The sequence below is a fragment of the Malurus melanocephalus genome, unplaced genomic scaffold (genome assembly GCF_030028575.1).
Source record: "Malurus melanocephalus ecotype Western Australia unplaced genomic scaffold, MMel_1.1 scaffold_1195, whole genome shotgun sequence".
Lineage (NCBI taxonomy): Eukaryota > Metazoa > Chordata > Aves > Passeriformes > Maluridae > Malurus > Malurus melanocephalus.
Genome location: NW_026624427.1, coordinates 36,365 through 52,442, shown reverse-complemented (window position 1 = coordinate 52,442; position 16,078 = coordinate 36,365). Strand labels below are relative to the sequence as shown.

The window sequence follows — 16,078 nt, the reverse complement described above, 5'->3', positions numbered from 1 at the left end:
CCCCTTCCTCAGAGGAAGAGCAGTGCCAGGTTGACCTGTAACTATTCTGTCAACAGACTCTGTTTACACAGAGAATGGTTTTAGTGRAGCCAGTTTTGGTAAATTGTGCTCGAGAGTGACTTGTCTGTCATGTGAAGGCTTCTGTGATTCCAAGGTGTGCAGGATCTCAGAGCAGGCAGGAATTCAGCCAGGGGCCTGGCAGCTTGGAGCAGGAGGGAGAACATTCCAGCAGAGGATCTTTTAAAGTCTGATCGGCTGTAGAGATGGTTTTCAAGTAAAGAATTTTCTAAATTACATATCTGAGACTTTTTTGTCATATAATAATTCATTTGGGCCCACTCCTCCCCATGTCAGCAACAGCTTTGCTGTGACCAGCAATATCATCCTTGGGGTCTGGGAAGAGCTTTCTGGTGGGAATGCTGGTTTTCTTGGATGGTGCTTTGGGAGGGTGTTAAAAGTCCTRTGAGATCATCAGGGGCGTGGTACAGTTCTGCAGTCTGATTATCAGAGGTTTCCTCACATTCTTTTCTCCTTGGACATGCCAGATTAGCAAACTTTGGAGAAACCACCCTGAGTGTTTGGGAGCAGGAGCCTGCACTTTGCAGCATCTTCCCAAAGCCCGTGGGTGCTGGGTGCTATCCAGAGGTGGATCAGCTGCTCTTGGAGCACAGGGAAATGTCCATGCAGCATTTCCTGCCTTCACCCTGCAGTTCAGAGCAGCATTCCTGGCCTGGGGGGAACTGGGCATTCATGGGGAGTCCCAAAATGGGCATTCCCAGGCAGTCCCAGGCTGTGGTGGTGCCCTGTGAGAGTTTTAATGTTGGGATGCCTTGAACTCCTCTGTTCTGGCCCTTCCCAGAGCTGCAGGTGCTCCTGGGCMCTGTTCCTTTTCCAGAGCAGGAATTTGGGGGGTGTTTGGATTGTTCCCCTCACCTGCCTGTTTTTCCCAGACCGTGAAAAGTTCTGCTTCCAAAGCAGCAGGGAGCCATCTCATCTTTTCCACTTTTTTTTTCCTTCCTTTGAGGAGCTAAACTGTCATGCTCAGCTGAAATTTAATCTGATGAACTGCACATTCTTTTTGATAAAAATAATTAYGCTTTGAAAGTGAAGCTTTTAATGCTTATCTTCAGATCTCCTTGCWGTTCAGGAGGTCTGGCTGTTGTTCCTTTTCCTTCTGTCCTGTGCTTGGGGWCTTCCAGCTTTCCCTGGGCTTGTGAAAGTTTAGTCACAATAAAAATGGAATTGTTTGCTGTTTTCATTCAGTGGAAAGTTCAAAGTGTAGAATAAGAACACTCCAGACTGATTTATTTCTCTGTTTTCAYTGCAGTAACACAAGCAGCAATAAAACAATTTATGTATATTTACAATTGATTTTTTTTTCCCTCAATTCTGTCAATGGGAGCTGYAGAGAAAATGACCAAAAAAATTTGCTCTTAGAGTGCCAGTAGTTTTATGTGGTTTTCATTTATAAATAGTAGCTCTRTAACTCAGCTTTGCTTACATGGTCTCTTAATTTGAGCTTGTTTATAAAGTAACTTCTCTGTAGATTGCCATGGTCTTTGTAATGCTTTTGGTGCTGTTTTATGCTCAATTCCCTTCAGCTCTGCCCTTTACAAGACATGTTTTTATTCCTGATTTCTTTTTTCCTCAACACGAAGATTTAGTTTTACTGTGAAATAACAGAAATATTGTAATTATTTCCATTTCCTGTAGATTTCTCCTTTTAAAATGAAAATTAAACTCTGTGTATAAAAGTTTTGTTGAAGTGCATGAACTTAAATAGTTGTACAAGAAACTTTACTAATTGATCCAAGTTCTAATTATGTTGTATTTTGATTTTGATTCTTTCCAGACTATGAGAAGACAACGAAATGAAGTTGTCGTGGAGTTGAGAAAGGTGAGATGACACAGCATTATTATTCTTTTATTTTATATTATTCTTTTTACCAAAAGGAATTTGACCATATTCTTCAGTAAAATGTAAGAGTTTTTCTTAAAGACCTAAAAGTTCTGAACTTACGGAGTTCCATAACTTGTCCTGAAAAACAGTGGTTTATTTTGAACATCAGCTGCTCATCTGTAGGGTGAAAGCTGTTTCCTTACAGGACATAAGAATGGGAGAGTGTGTAACACTGGAATTGTTGGAAAAATGGCTCCTCCAAAAAGGAATCACAACTGGAATTGGTTTCCTTCTGGGCTGAACAGAAAACCTCTGGGAATGGCTGTGTCCTGATAAAAATGACAAATAAATTGGAATGTTGATGGGTGTGTGCACATGAAACTTCCAGCTGTGTAGATCAAGTTGGATGCAGGATTTTTTAGGAAAAAATGAATTCCCAAATGTGCTTCTCTGTGCAATACTTCCCAGCTTTTTATAGGAAATGTTAACAGAATTACTGAGGGCATATTTATGATTAAAACAGAAGCTTCTCTTCCCTTCTTAGCACCCCCACACCTCCTAAATCCAAGTGTTAAAGATATTCTGTTGTTTTTCTCTTCTAGAACAAAAGAGATGAGCATCTCCTAAAGAGAAGGAATGTTCCTCATGAAGATATCTGTGAAGATTCTGATATYGATGGGGACTTTAGAGTGGTAAGAATTAACTCTCAAGAATTTCTTCTTGCATMCTTTAAAGCCAYTTGAAATTTCTAACTGCTTTTTGTSTGTCTCTGTTTTCTAGCAAAACACTTCTTTGGAGGCAATAGTACAGGTAAAAACAATTAAATTGTTTGAATATTTCACATATCATGATGACAGATGTTTGAAAAATCTAATTTCTCTTATTTTAGAATGCTTCAAGTGACAACCAGGGTATTCAGTTAAGTGCTGTGCAGGCGGCAAGGTAAGAATACACTTTGCTGAAATATCCATATTTTATTCTTATTTTATCATGCTCTTAAGGTCAGAAAATCTGTTCTAGCYTAACTGAAATTGTATGTATTTAAGTGATTTTTAAAAAGAAAATAGAACTTTAAAGAATTCAAAATACACAGATCTTTTAAGTAGCGTGGATTTTCTTTATATGTAAATACCTGGATTTATCTTGATGTAAACTTGATGCTTTTCAGAGTAAAATAACCACTTTAAAGGACTGYAAAATCTGCCTTTAAGAGCAGAAAGATCTGAGTATCTCCTTTGCTGGGTGGAGAAGGAAGAAGCTGTAGGAGGGTGGAACTGAATGACTCTGATCTTTATTTTCCTGACTGGTGATAAACTTCCAAAGRACAGAAAACAGGGAATGAAACAGCCAGTGGATGTAATGGCTTTGCTTTTCCAGTAGCTCAGTAATTTCACTTTGGGGGATTCTTTTCACTTCATGTGGAGGAAACAAACCCTGCTTGGTGTTTGGGAGGAGGAGAGACCCCCTTGGGAGGGAATTCATTTGGCCAGAGAGGTTGTTGGGATTCCATTGCAGATTCCCAAACTCAGGCACAGGAAGCCTTTCCTGACCTGCTCCACTGTCAGCACTGATCCCTTTTTGAGGGGARGGTTGGATTAAACAATTGATGCTCCTTTCCAGGCTGATTTGTSTGTAATCTGTTTTKKTTTYYYYTTTCCCTACACAGGAAGCTGCTTTCCAGTGACCGCAACCCACCCATTGATGACCTAATAAAATCAGGAATATTACCTATTTTAGTGCACTGTCTTGAAAGAGATGACAAGTGAGTGTTGCCAAAACTGCAAATATTGCACCAATTGCTGCTCTTYAGCTAATGACCACTGATTGGAATAWTAATTACTGTGTTTCCTCTTTGTCTGCAGTCCTTCCTTACAGTTTGAAGCTGCGTGGGCTTTGACAAACATCGCCTCTGGAACCTCGGAACAAACCCAGGCTGTAGTTCAATCCAGTGAGTCCTGCAGGGCTTGTTCTGCTTCCATCCACATGTGGCATTTGGTTGGGTCTGGTTGTCAATCAAAGCAAGGAGTTCTGCCAGATGTTTGTCTCTGGCAAGCAGCATCAGGCACCACACGCTGCTTTTGGGCTTCATTTGCTCAGGGTTTAAACTCACTTGGGTTTCCTCATGGTGAGCAACATCTGGGAACTCAAAATATCTGAACAGAGYTGGTATCTCATTGCATCCTGAGTTTTCTTTTGGARATCTRATTAATRGATAATCTGTCCYAACCCTGATCTGGAACCCTTTCTATTTTCAATTAATTGAGCACTTTTTTCAGTGACTTCTGTAGGTCTGTGTTGCCCTCTGTCACTCAGTTAAATAGCTCATGATTTATTTCAATTAAAAAATATTCTGCTCTAATTTTTCCATAAGAATTTATTAATCTGCTTCTTGGGGATGTTTTTTCTCCTTGCATACAGACGTTTATTTAGTAAGAAATAAGAATTCTGATTTATTGTTTCCCTAGTAAAACATGGTTCACATTAAGAAAAAAAATCTAACTAAAAATACCAGTTTCTCTTGAAATATGTGAAGTAAATGGGTTCTTTACAGCCTAAGCTATTATGTAAGCCCCTGAGTGCTGRGGGAGAATAAAACAGGATGAATTCTCTAAATGTGGAGCCTGTGGAGCCCTTTCCTGCCCTYTCCCTACATTCCCACTCCCTAATGTAGCTCCATTCCTGCTTTTTCTGAAGTTACCTYATTAGAATGGGTGAGTTTGGTCTTTGTCACTGCTTTGCAGTTGGGTCTGATGCATAACTTAGCAGAGAATTTCTGAATTCAATAAATGCCACTAAATTTGGCTCCTGACAAGCTTCGGTAAACTTGAGACTTGCAAACAAATTAAATGTCAGGTTTTTAATATTCTCAAGTGCAGGCTCCGTAAGGATATGCAGCAAAGGAAGAATTATTGCAGTGGTTTATTTCAGTATCACCTGGGAAATTAGTGAAGCTTTGATCAGTTCTTAACAGGAGGAAAATGTCTCGTGTGAGAGTTAATGATGTGAATTATTTGCTCTTTTGTGATTTGTGTTTAACCATTTCCTGGGTTATTTTTRTACCTTTCAGATGCTGTGCCGCTTTTCCTGAGACTGCTGCATTCACCTCATCAAAATGTTTGTGAGCAGGCTGTGTGGGCTTTAGGAAATATCATAGGTGGGTGTTCTTCCTGCCACCACAAACTTCTGGGGATGCTTTATTGCTGTTTGGGARCTTGGTTGGGGTATTTTCAGGGATRCMTTGGGTTGGCCCCGTTTGTGGTGGTTTGGTGCTGTCTGCCACCCTTTCCCCTTGCCCACCACCATAAATCTGTGAATTTTGGGAACTTCTCTATTCAAATCCCACTGATTTTTGTCTCTCCAGGTGATGGACCCCAGTGTAGAGATTATGTCATTAGTCTTGGAGTAGTGAAGCCTCTGCTGTCCTTCATCAGCCCCTCCATCCCCATCACCTTCCTAAGGAACGTCACCTGGGTCATGGTCAACCTGTGCCGCCACAAAGACCCCCCTCCACCAATGGAGACCATCCAGGAGGTGATGGAATTATCCTGGAAGGGGCTGAATTCCAGCTGAGTGTTTGTGTGCCTGCACAATAACCCTCTGGTGTTCTTTCCCCTGCAGATCCTGCCAGCGCTCTGTGTTTTAATTCACCACACCGATGTAAATGTGAGTGACCCCTCAAAGCCACTGCCATATTCTGCTATAGCTCTTTAGCTGAAATAGAAAATACAAAAAAAAAAATCTGTCATCTTCTCTTTCATTAGGGCAAACTTCTTTTGATATCTATTACTTGCTTTATTTTGAAATATTTTTGTTATTTTGGCGTAGTGATGGTTTTTCCCCTGGTATTTCTGTCATTGCAAGTGTTTATTTGCATGTACTTTCCCTGCACTTGTGACTGAAACTACATTTTATTTTCATTTCTGTGACCATTCATTCACAGACAAATACAGGATTTTTTTTTGCCCAGCACTTAAATTTGTAATGAAAATCAGTGTGAATGAAAGAAAAGTCAGTGCTGCTGCACATATCAAATGTCAGGGTTAGCCAACTTCTGAAGGGTAAATATGAACACTGTTATTTAATAGTGAAGTGAATGAACAGGACTTCACTGAAATTATGCAATAAGTCAGTTTTTTGCCTGAACATAAATCAGAATTTAATTTTTTGCTTCCTAATGAAGATGTAGCTGAGTTAAGTTAATGGCAACAGTGCTTTGCCAAAATATGTCTAAATATATTAACATTGCTATTCATATAGTAATTATGGGATTTAATTTCTTGTCTCTAAGTAGGTGAAATTAAGCTTATTTGAATTTTTGAAATGTATTGGTGAGTGAGCCAGTCAAGAGCTGTCAACTGAAACAACACTCACTCAATATTTCTGCAAGCTGTCAGTTGAAAAGCTCAAATTTCCTGCTGTTTAAACTGGCTTTTCTGTGTGTGAATGCACACCCATATTAATTTAAATTAATTGGAAGCTGATGTGTAAAATGTGCATKATTTTGGTGCTATTCCTGCMCTGCTGACAGAGCTGTTGTTGTTTSCTGGCAGATATTGGTAGATACAGTCTGGGCACTCTCCTATCTGACGGATGCTGGCAATGAGCAGATCCAGATGGTCATAGACTCTGGAATTGTCCCTCACTTGGTTCCTCTCCTCAGCCACCAGGAAGTCAAAGTCCAGGTMAGTTTGGATCCCTTGTGAAGTGACCCCCAAAATGTTCTGCTACACAAGAAACTCCGCTTTCTTTTTCTAGTCCATCTCGACATTTAAATATTTTTTCCTGTGTGCTGCAGGATTTGCATAAAACCTTTTATGTGCTCAGCTAGAAAAATATTTGCTGAGAAAAAGTTGTTTTTAAAGGAAATGTTTTTTGTTTCAGACGGCTGCACTGAGGGCCGTGGGGAACATCGTCACCGGCACCGACGAGCAGACACAGGTAGTTCTCAACTGTGAAGCTCTCTCACATTTCCCAGCACTTCTGACACATCCCAAAGAAAAAATTAATAAGGTGAGCATCACCAGGGATTTTCCTTGATTGATAACTTTTAGATTTGGCTTCGCTTGGGTGCGATGCTGAGTWGTGGCACAGAGATGTGAATAATTGACTCCTTCCACCAGCTTGTAGCAAATTTCAGCAAATACCAGATTTTTTTCTGAAAATTAATATAATGAAAAGTCTCTTAGGAGCTGCAGACTTGTGCCTGACGAGAATGTTAATGTTTTTAGGAAATCAAAATTATAAATTTATTTTAGAAATCTGGCTGTTGACTTCAAGTTCTCCAGACGTGAAATGTCACCATAATTGAACAGACTCTCTTGGAAGTGATGAAGCAGAGAGGATGGGGTGTGTGTGGATGGGGTGTGTGAGGAGTGGGGTGGGGTTGGGTTTGGGGCAGTGTGTGACTGTGACAGGGGCTCTCTGGGGGCACTGAACCCTGTGCTGAGGCCGGAGTGCATCTGAGGCGTGTTGGGCACCTCGGGGCCCCTCTGCAACACTGCCAGTGATTAAAGCCCCAAAGCARCCCACCAGGAGAGCCCCAGGCACCCCAAATCTCTACCAGGGTCACCAGTGATCCTGGCATCTGATCTCAGAGAGTCTGCTCAGTGAAATATTTTATCATTTTTATAATCACTTAATCTCACATTGAGAGAAATATTCATACTCCTTCATTCAGAGAGGCTGAGAACAATGGAAGGTTTTTAGGAATGGAGAAATCTATCAACTGTAAGATTTTARAAGTTTGAAACTCTGAATATACTTCAAATTTAATGTGGAATTGTTCTGTCTTGCTTAAAGTAGAGATTGGCACTCTAAAAGGGAGGTGGGGGCTCTGAATGTAATTCAGGGAGGGGCTGCTGGGGAGGAGATCTGGTCTTGCTTTCCCAGCTGCTGGGAGCAGAGTCCTGGGCCTGTGGACAAAATGAGCATAAAGAGTCATAAACTGAAGAGTACAGGTAAAAATGTTTCATTAATAGTGCTGCATTTTCTTGAAGGAGGTAAAGAACTGTCTTTTCTTTAGCATTGCAGCACAGCATTCTGTCAGGTATTTTGACCATCAGCTCAAACCTGCTTTTGGCAGTGGTGGGAGCAATTAAGGAATGCTCATTTGGGATTTTCTGCCTCCCAATAATTTTTCTTTTTTAATTGGAAGTGTTTGGTTGATGCTGGTGAGAGACTGAGGAGTCTGGTGGAATCTCCTAAGGTGAGATTGTCCCTTTGGTTTGTCTTGGCAGGAATTCAGCTCTGTGCAATCAAGCTGATTGAATGCTTGGTTGTATTTAATAACAAAACTGTTGGCTGGTTGCAGATGTGAAAATGGGAGTGAACATAAATCACATGGAATCCTTCTCTGAACTAATTCCTGCCCCTTTTCTCCTGCAGGAAGCYGTGTGGTTCCTATCGAACATCACTGCAGGAAACCAGCAGCAAGTGCAGGCAGTAATAGATGCAAACCTTGTTCCAATGATAATTCATCTTCTAGATAAGGTCAGATCCCAAGGGTGCTGTTGGTGTTTCAAATCCCTGTTTCTTTGYAGCTGTTGGGTGTCAGTGTCTTGTTTTCAAACGTGAATTCCCAAACCCTGCTGTGCCCTGAGGATCTGCTGGGTCAGAAAGAAGGAATGGCTAAAAMCATGTGGGAAATACTGAGGGGGAAAGACAAACAGCACAGAGCTGTTCACAGATAGTTCTGTAGCTGCCAGTTTATTGAWCTGTGAGGAAAGAGTGGAGACTTTGCCATTTAATTACAGCCCAGAGCTGAGGAATGGACTGGAGGCAGCCCTGGTGGCTGCAGGGTGGGCAGTTCTTCATTTCATCCCAGCTGGCACTGCCTGTGGGACAGGACAGCTGCTGATAATCACTGGCACAGTCAGGGCTGCACTTCTGATTGGCTTTGATATCAGCAAACTTCCCTTCCTCTGCAACATCAATTGCAAAATGTGGTTGTAGGGAAGGGATGGACAGGAGAGGCTCAAACAGGGACAGGATTTGTTACTTCCCCAGAGAGCTGATACAGTGACAGGGTGYAGAGGGGACTGTAACAAACACAGCTTCTGTGGGAATTCTGCATCTCATAAACCCTGTGGTGACAATTTGTCTCTSTGGTGCTTTCAGGGGGACTTTGGTACTCAGAAAGAAGCTGCTTGGGCAATAAGCAACTTAACAATCAGCGGSAGAAAAGACCAGGTGAGTCCAGCTTTGGGCAAACTTCCATTCCCTGCCTTGGGAAGTGCCAGCATTGGGATGTCTKTGTTCCTCCACTGTTCAGGAACTCYTCCTTCCCCACRTGGCATTTGAGAGTGGCCCTCACTGGTTCTGGAGTGACTGAGCTCAGGGGTTTGGTTGGAAGCTCTTCTGTTGGGATGAATCTTCAGTCAGGCTCGGCTGGGACTCTTGGGCATCCCACAGTTCTTTTTACCTTTTCCCCAAACCATAACGATGTGATAATTAACAGTAACCAGTAAATTGAAATACAGAAGTCTCTTGTAAACCCAAAATATGATACTACTAGCAGGCCTGGGCTGGTGCTGTCACTCATCAGAGATGAGGYTGAAGCTCCTTATCTAACACTGAAAAATTCACAGTGTCTGCTACTTGTGAGGTGCAGATCATAAATATAAATATAACTTAATAAAGAACTGTTTGAATATTTGAAAAAGGGATTTGAGCAGAATGCTCTGAGCTGGGTGGGTGACTCTGAGTACTCAGAACCCATGAAATGTGTGTGCCTGTGCTGCTGCCCTGTTCCTGCTGTAACTCTTGGCTTTTCCCCCTCAGGTGGCTTACTTAATTCAACAAAACGTGATTCCTCCCTTTTGCAATTTGCTGACAGTAAAAGATGCACAAGTTGTGCAAGTGGTTCTGGATGGACTAAGTAATATATTAAAAATGGCTGAAGAGGAAGCAGAAACCATAGCCAATCTTATAGAAGAGTGTGGAGGTAGGAGGAGCAATATTTTAATAACTTTTTCAGGGATTGTTGCTTTGGTATCCTATTGTGTGTTGGGTTTATTGGTGGCAYTGATATTTTAAGCAAATCTGTTTTAAGGTGTCCTTTTTATGCCTATCTGGTGAATATCCACAGCTTTTCCTAACTAAGTAATGATCTATTAAAATGGAGGAGCAGGATGATGGCAGTAAAGTTTACTAGGTGCTAATTTTGTAACAGTCTGCACATTAGATAAATTAGTCTAATTAGCAGAAACTGAATTAGTCAGTGARGGGATGATGTGCTCACCTTAATCATGCACAAGTCCAGGTGAATGTGGAAAAAACAATTCTACATGCAATGGTTGTGTGAGTAACAACTTTAATTTCCTTGTGGCACTGAGACTTTCACCATGTTCATTGTGGTTTAAGTTGGCTGAAACTTTTCAGGGATGAAAGAACAGTGAYAGATATATTTGGGCACAGGTGAAGAACTGGGATTTGTTAACCTGGAGTAGAAGAATCTTTAAAATACCCAATCTTGAGGGAGGGCAGAAAGATTTATGTGATAGGTGGTGGCTGGGAGGAGAAGAGAGATGTTGGTGCTAAAACTCTGCTTGTCAGAGCTTCAGAAATATTTCTGTGTCCTGTACATCAGTGTGTTTATATGTATAAAACAGATCTAAATATRCCTTAATAGCATCTTATTCACAACCAGATAATCTTAATGCTATTCCCAGATGTGGTTTGAGTTTCTTTGTTGGGAGTTTGGGCTGAGTTGGGTGTTCTGAAAACTCTCATGTGTTGCTTGTAGGCCTGGAGAAAATTGAACAGCTACAAAACCATGAAAATGAAGACATCTACAAACTGGCTTATGAGATCATTGATCAGTTCTTCTCTTCAGATGATGTGAGTGTGTAATCCCCTGGTTTTGATTTTATTTCTGAATGTTCTSCAGGACAAAGGCAGCAGCCCCAGGGCTGTCTGTGGCACTTGCTGGGTTCAGGGAGGAAGCAGCCCTTGGTTGAACCCATTGCATCCCTTACATTGCTCATGATGAAGCATCTAAAGAAGATCTGGTGCCTAATTTAAGCCTCATCTCCAGGGATTAAAWTCCCAGGCTGTGAATAGTTCCCTTAACTCTCAGCCCCTCCTGAGCCTGACATTTCCCAGGTGTTAAGCTCCCTGCTGGCTCCAGGCTTCACAAACAAAGCACCTGCTGTGTTTGAATCATTGCAGGGGTGGAATGTGCTGCTCAGAAATGCTGCTTCCATTTCAAACATGTACCAGGAGCCAAAGGAAGGGTTGATTTGTGATAACTCCAATCACAGGAGTTCATTGCAGGCAAAGGAAGTGCAGCCCTGGCAGGCTGTGCCATGCAGGGAGAGGGGGTTGCTTGAGGAACTGCAGAAAGGATCCAGTTCAGCTGCATTCATGGCCTGTTCTCACTTGGAGGATTATTTTGAGTTTCACTTTGAGCAATAAGATCCAGGTCTTGTTTAGCAACTCAGCTTTTGCACTTGCAGCTGGATGTGGGATTTAATCCGGTGTCAATTTGGGAGCCACATTTTGGGCTTCACCCTTCCTTGGCTTAATGGGGCTGGTCTTCTGGCAGTCTTAGAAAGTCTTCTAAGAACTGAGTTTCTAGCACTGAAAATTGAGTAAAAAATTGAGTTTTTTTGGGTCCCATTTTGCATTTCCTGCTAAACACAAACAATTGGGTTTCAATTCCTTCATTTTAATGTTGTCACTGATTTAGGGGAGGAAGGGCAGGATTGGGTGCAAGGAGGTGAAGATGGAGCTGCTTTTGGGATTGTCCAGCTCGTGTGCAGTGAGGTTTTGTCTGTGCTGACACTGTTCTGTTCTGTTGCAGATTGATGAAGATCCAAGCCTTGTTCCAGAAGCAATACAAGGCGGAACATTTGGTTTCAATTCATCTGCCAATGTACCAGCAGAAGGGTTCCAGTTTTAGAGTGGTATTTTGGAGGTTTAGGTACAATGCAGCACTGAATAAAAAAAAAAAAAAGGTTTGATCCATCAATCTTGGCTCATGGGATCCGCTGCTGCATTAAATCGGGAAAGAAAATGTGAAGATTTCATTTGGAATCACAGAAAAGCCCAAATGAAGTCAAGATGGCGAGTGGGTGCGAGTGAGAATGAGTGGCAAAATGTAATGACAAACTTCACACCGAATGCTTCTTTAGATTGTTCAAAGAAAAAGGGCTACAGGTCACAGATCTTCAGTGCCTGAGAAGGAACACCGACTTCCTAGAGCAATTGGGGGGAACGCAGTACTCTCATCATCAGCCTCGTCAGCATCAGAGAATCAGAGAAYAGGATGCCCACACAAAGCAGGGACRGAGAGCCCAGGCCTTGCTCTGCAGCCCCGTGGTGTGAATGGCCAGCGTGCAGTGAGTGGCTGGACTCTGCCCTGGGCCAGCCCGGGGCCGGGTGTGCACGAGAGAGTGGTTGTGATGTGTCTGTGAACGCATGCGAGCTTGAGTCGCCTCCAGGGGCTGAGAAACCTAAAATCATCCAATGAGTTCATAAGTGTTGACTTACACTGGACACACAAAGACCGGTTTAGCAGCAGACTCTGGTTTACTCCTGCAGCCTGTGTTTTGCTCCTTTTTTTTTTTTTTTTGTTTTATTTTTTTTTTCCCTCTTATTTTTTTCTTTCAGTTCTTTTTCATTTCTTTTCCCGTTACGGCTTCTTAGTTGTTTGTAAAGTCAGAATTTCAGGAAGGCTTCCCTGTGCATTTGCACCAGATGAATGTTTGATGTTATGAAAAGCTTTTCCATATCATCAAAACTAATTTGTAGATTTTTGCATGGAAAAACAAACAAACAAAACCCATACATTTCCCTTCCAACTAGACTGTGTTGCAGTACACAAGTTGCCATAATAGTAGAAAGCAGTAAAAATGTGGTAATAAAACCTCATCCTTTTCATTTTCAAAGATAACATGAAGACCTTTGCATGTGGTAATCTCCAGCATAGTTCATTTTTAGATTTCRTTGAGTCCTGTAACCAAAATGTTTCTGTTGTGGTAGGATACCGTGCTGTGTTTCAATGTTACTTGTTTTCAAACTTTGTTTTCTATGAAAATGATATGGAAACGTCTAAAAAATGAAATTTGGTGCATATGTACTGCCGAATAAAGACCGACACGAGAGGTGTGAATAGATGTACAAATCAAGTCATGGTTTGAACACCTTTAATATGCCTAATCCAATTGTTTTAGACTCTTTTTATCTTAGATGTAGGCAGCCATGAACAATCTATTTTGAGCCACTTTAGAGAGAAAAAAAAAACAAACAAAAACCTACTTTGTATTTTTCAAACTTGCACGAAAAAGATGCAAGTGTTTTTATAATTGGAGGAATGCCTCAGTTTTGAGGTGGTGCACACTAAATTCAAGGTGACGTTACAAATTTGTACAAAGAGAACTCTTGATAAGGTGGCTCATTGTAGGAAATGCTGTGCCTTCCCCTTTGAGCACAAGTGTTGCATGAACAACAGTTTGCTATAATAAACCATACCAGATTAGCCACCATTAGCATCTCTATCTACCTTGTGTTTTAAAATCAGCTGGTAATTCTGAAACACTGTAGAATGGATAAAGATTATTTTGTGATCATAACTCTTTGTTGGACTAGAGTATTTTTGCAGCATTCCTTGTCATCAGAAACATGGTTAAAAGTTTAAAACTAGAAGCAGCGGAAAAACTAGCTTGTGAATTTATCCAAGTAGAGTGCAGGCTAGGCTGTCTTGGGGAAATAAACAWTAAAACTTGCAACTCTGCTGCTTTGGCTGTTTCTTTATAAAATAATATTTTTTTCCCAGCAAAAGGTACAGGAATTACTTGAAGAAAACGACTTTTAAAGGCTTTGGGATGAAGTTTTTACCTAAATGTTCACGTGTTACAGGCTTGAGGCACTGAATTATTTTGGTTCTTTTAAACATTTGTGCCAAATTTACCTAATTTCTTCTGTATTTTGGCTTTTCTTAACATTTATGCCAATTTTACATGATTTCCTCTCTGTATTCACTGGAGAAATCAGGACTGTTTTCCTGGCAAATGTAGGGAATCCATGGAGGATGGAAGTTGCAATGCTCCAAGGAAAAATCCTACCCAGTAAATGACAATTTTCACCCTCCAGCACCTTTGGGTGGGATGTTCTGGAGAAAATCGCTCTTTACAAACCTTTCTTGTTGGGGTGAGAGAGGAGCAGGTATTTGTGGCAACTCCTAAAACAAAATTTATCACCCCAAGTCTGTATTTACTGCCAAAAAATGCCTTTTTTTGAGCACTTCTGGGTGTAATATAACTACAGAAAACTCCCTTGAGCTGCTGCTGTTCCAATTTTTTGCCTTTTCTGGGTTTCGGGTGGGTTTTTTAACAGGAAAATTCTCTTCCCCTGCAGCTCCCATTGTGTAAAGTCACCAAAATTGGGGAAAAGTGAAATATTCCGATCTCCACAGGGCGGCACCGCTGAGCTCCCCAACAGCAAACCCGAACTCATTCTTTTCCCCAAATTTGCGTTTTGAGGTGATGCTGTTCATTACAATTTTTTGGGCAAAGCAGATTTRTTTGGGAATCTCGGGATATAAACAAGAAATAATTTGGGAATTGCTTCTGGGAATACTGATCACAGTGAGGTTGGATGCTCATCAACTCTTCCTATATTTTGGAATAGAAATTTTATCTTTTTGGCAAACAAAAAGATWTAAAATACTCAAAGGATAAAAATTACTCCACAAATCAGCTATGCTGGGTGGGATTTTTTATTTCAAGTGAAAAAAAAATAGGTACCCTGGAATTTTAGGGTCTGGGGAGAAGGATTTGGTGAAGGGAAAGGGATGACTGGAGAGAAGTTGATCCTTTTTGTGCTGGAATTGGGATTGCCCCTGGCTGGTGAAACTTTCAGCATTCCCTGGATCATGGAACAGCTCATCCCATCATCTCCAGATCTGGTGGATCCCAGTCATTCCCAGTAAATTTTGAATTTCTGGTTTGGAGTAAAAATCCTCATTTCTGCACAGAATGTTGAGATCAAGAACAACTTAAAGAATTTCAAAGACAACAAAACGCTGGCATTTCTTTAAAACATCTTCATGTTAAACCCGGTGGACTTTTTGCCACTTTTAACCGTAAATGTTTCCTCAGCTCTGCGTGTCACCAAATCCCTGGCAGGAAAGGCTCTGCTGGGGCTGGAAACAATTAGGGCAGCGCTGCATCTGGATTGAATAGATGTGCTGAAAGGAAACGGAGCAGCTGCAAACGTGTCAAGTTTACAAACTCCCAGGAAGTTTCGGCTACTGCACCAGTGAGGAACTGGAAAAAGTCACTGGGAAAGGTAATATTGCTGTGGGATGTGCACAACAGGGACTGGAAACCTCATTGCCATAAAATAATTCCTGGTTTTGCTTGTAAATTCATATAAATYCTGTGTTTATCCTGCTGGTTTTGGGTGCTCCACAGCTGAGAGAGTTTCCCTCAAGCTGCCATTGAAATGGTCCCCTGTCAATACTTTTGATTTTAAATTTCTATTAAAAAGCACTGAAAATGCTCTTACTAGAAAAGGATCGATTTTGGGATATTTTCAATGCCAGCTATTGATAAATGTGTTCCAGAAGTTTTATCATTTGATGGAAAGGCAGATGATGGTCAGACTTCGTACCAGATCATGGTTGGGATCAAGGATTTCATTCCTGAAATCCCCGTTTTCACTTAAAATGCTGCTTCAGAATGAATTCTTGATTTATTTAAGTGCATAAAATGGGTAAAAACCCAGCCATGCTCTTATTCTCATTTCTAATACTCTCAAGTATTGTAAATTATTGTCAAAATCTCCCTTATTTCCTGCTCCAGTCTTTTTTCCCTTAAGATTTTCCTGATGTGTTGAAGGAAATAATAGAGGGGAAGGGACTGTAACAATTTTTAATTCTGGATTAGGTAGGCTGGGGTGAAGTATCAGCACATCCCATCCACCACCACAGAAATCAGAGGAGGATCTTTGGAGAAACCTTCAATAGATTACKAGCACAGCTTCACCCAAAAAATCCCCAATTCCAGCTCATGGTGCTGTAAACTTTGTGCCTCTCACCTCAGCTGTGGTAATTTGTGATTGGRGCATAAGAGGTTTTATTATTTTATAATTCCAGCTTATATAAGTTCCAGGGAACTTACATTCATATAAGGTTCTCTATATCATGGTTTAAGACACGTTTAGGTGAGTTCTGAA

The 16,078-nt window shown here is 41.2% G+C and overlaps 1 protein-coding gene and 1 non-coding gene across 2 annotated transcripts; both read left to right on the top strand.

The window, feature by feature from the left end:
• The first annotated feature begins 1,852 nt into the window (after window positions 1-1,852).
• Window positions 1,853-13,651, top strand: KPNA4 (karyopherin subunit alpha 4). Its single transcript, XM_057387349.1, has 16 exons — window positions 1,853-1,897; window positions 2,503-2,592; window positions 2,681-2,710; window positions 2,790-2,842; window positions 3,567-3,662; window positions 3,763-3,848; window positions 4,968-5,054; window positions 5,262-5,431; window positions 5,519-5,563; window positions 6,451-6,582; window positions 6,782-6,910; window positions 8,285-8,389; window positions 9,017-9,088; window positions 9,680-9,842; window positions 10,644-10,738; window positions 11,703-13,651. Exons 1-16 carry the CDS (start codon window positions 1,856-1,858, stop codon window positions 11,799-11,801), a joined length of 1,494 nt encoding a protein of 497 aa, XP_057243332.1. The 5' UTR covers window positions 1,853-1,855; the 3' UTR covers window positions 11,802-13,651.
• LOC130586535 (small Cajal body-specific RNA 7) lies at window positions 7,220-7,493 on the top strand. Its single transcript, XR_008966708.1, has one exon. It is a non-coding gene; the product is annotated as a small Cajal body-specific RNA 7 (non-coding RNA).
• Window positions 13,652-16,078: the final 2,427 nt, after the last annotated feature.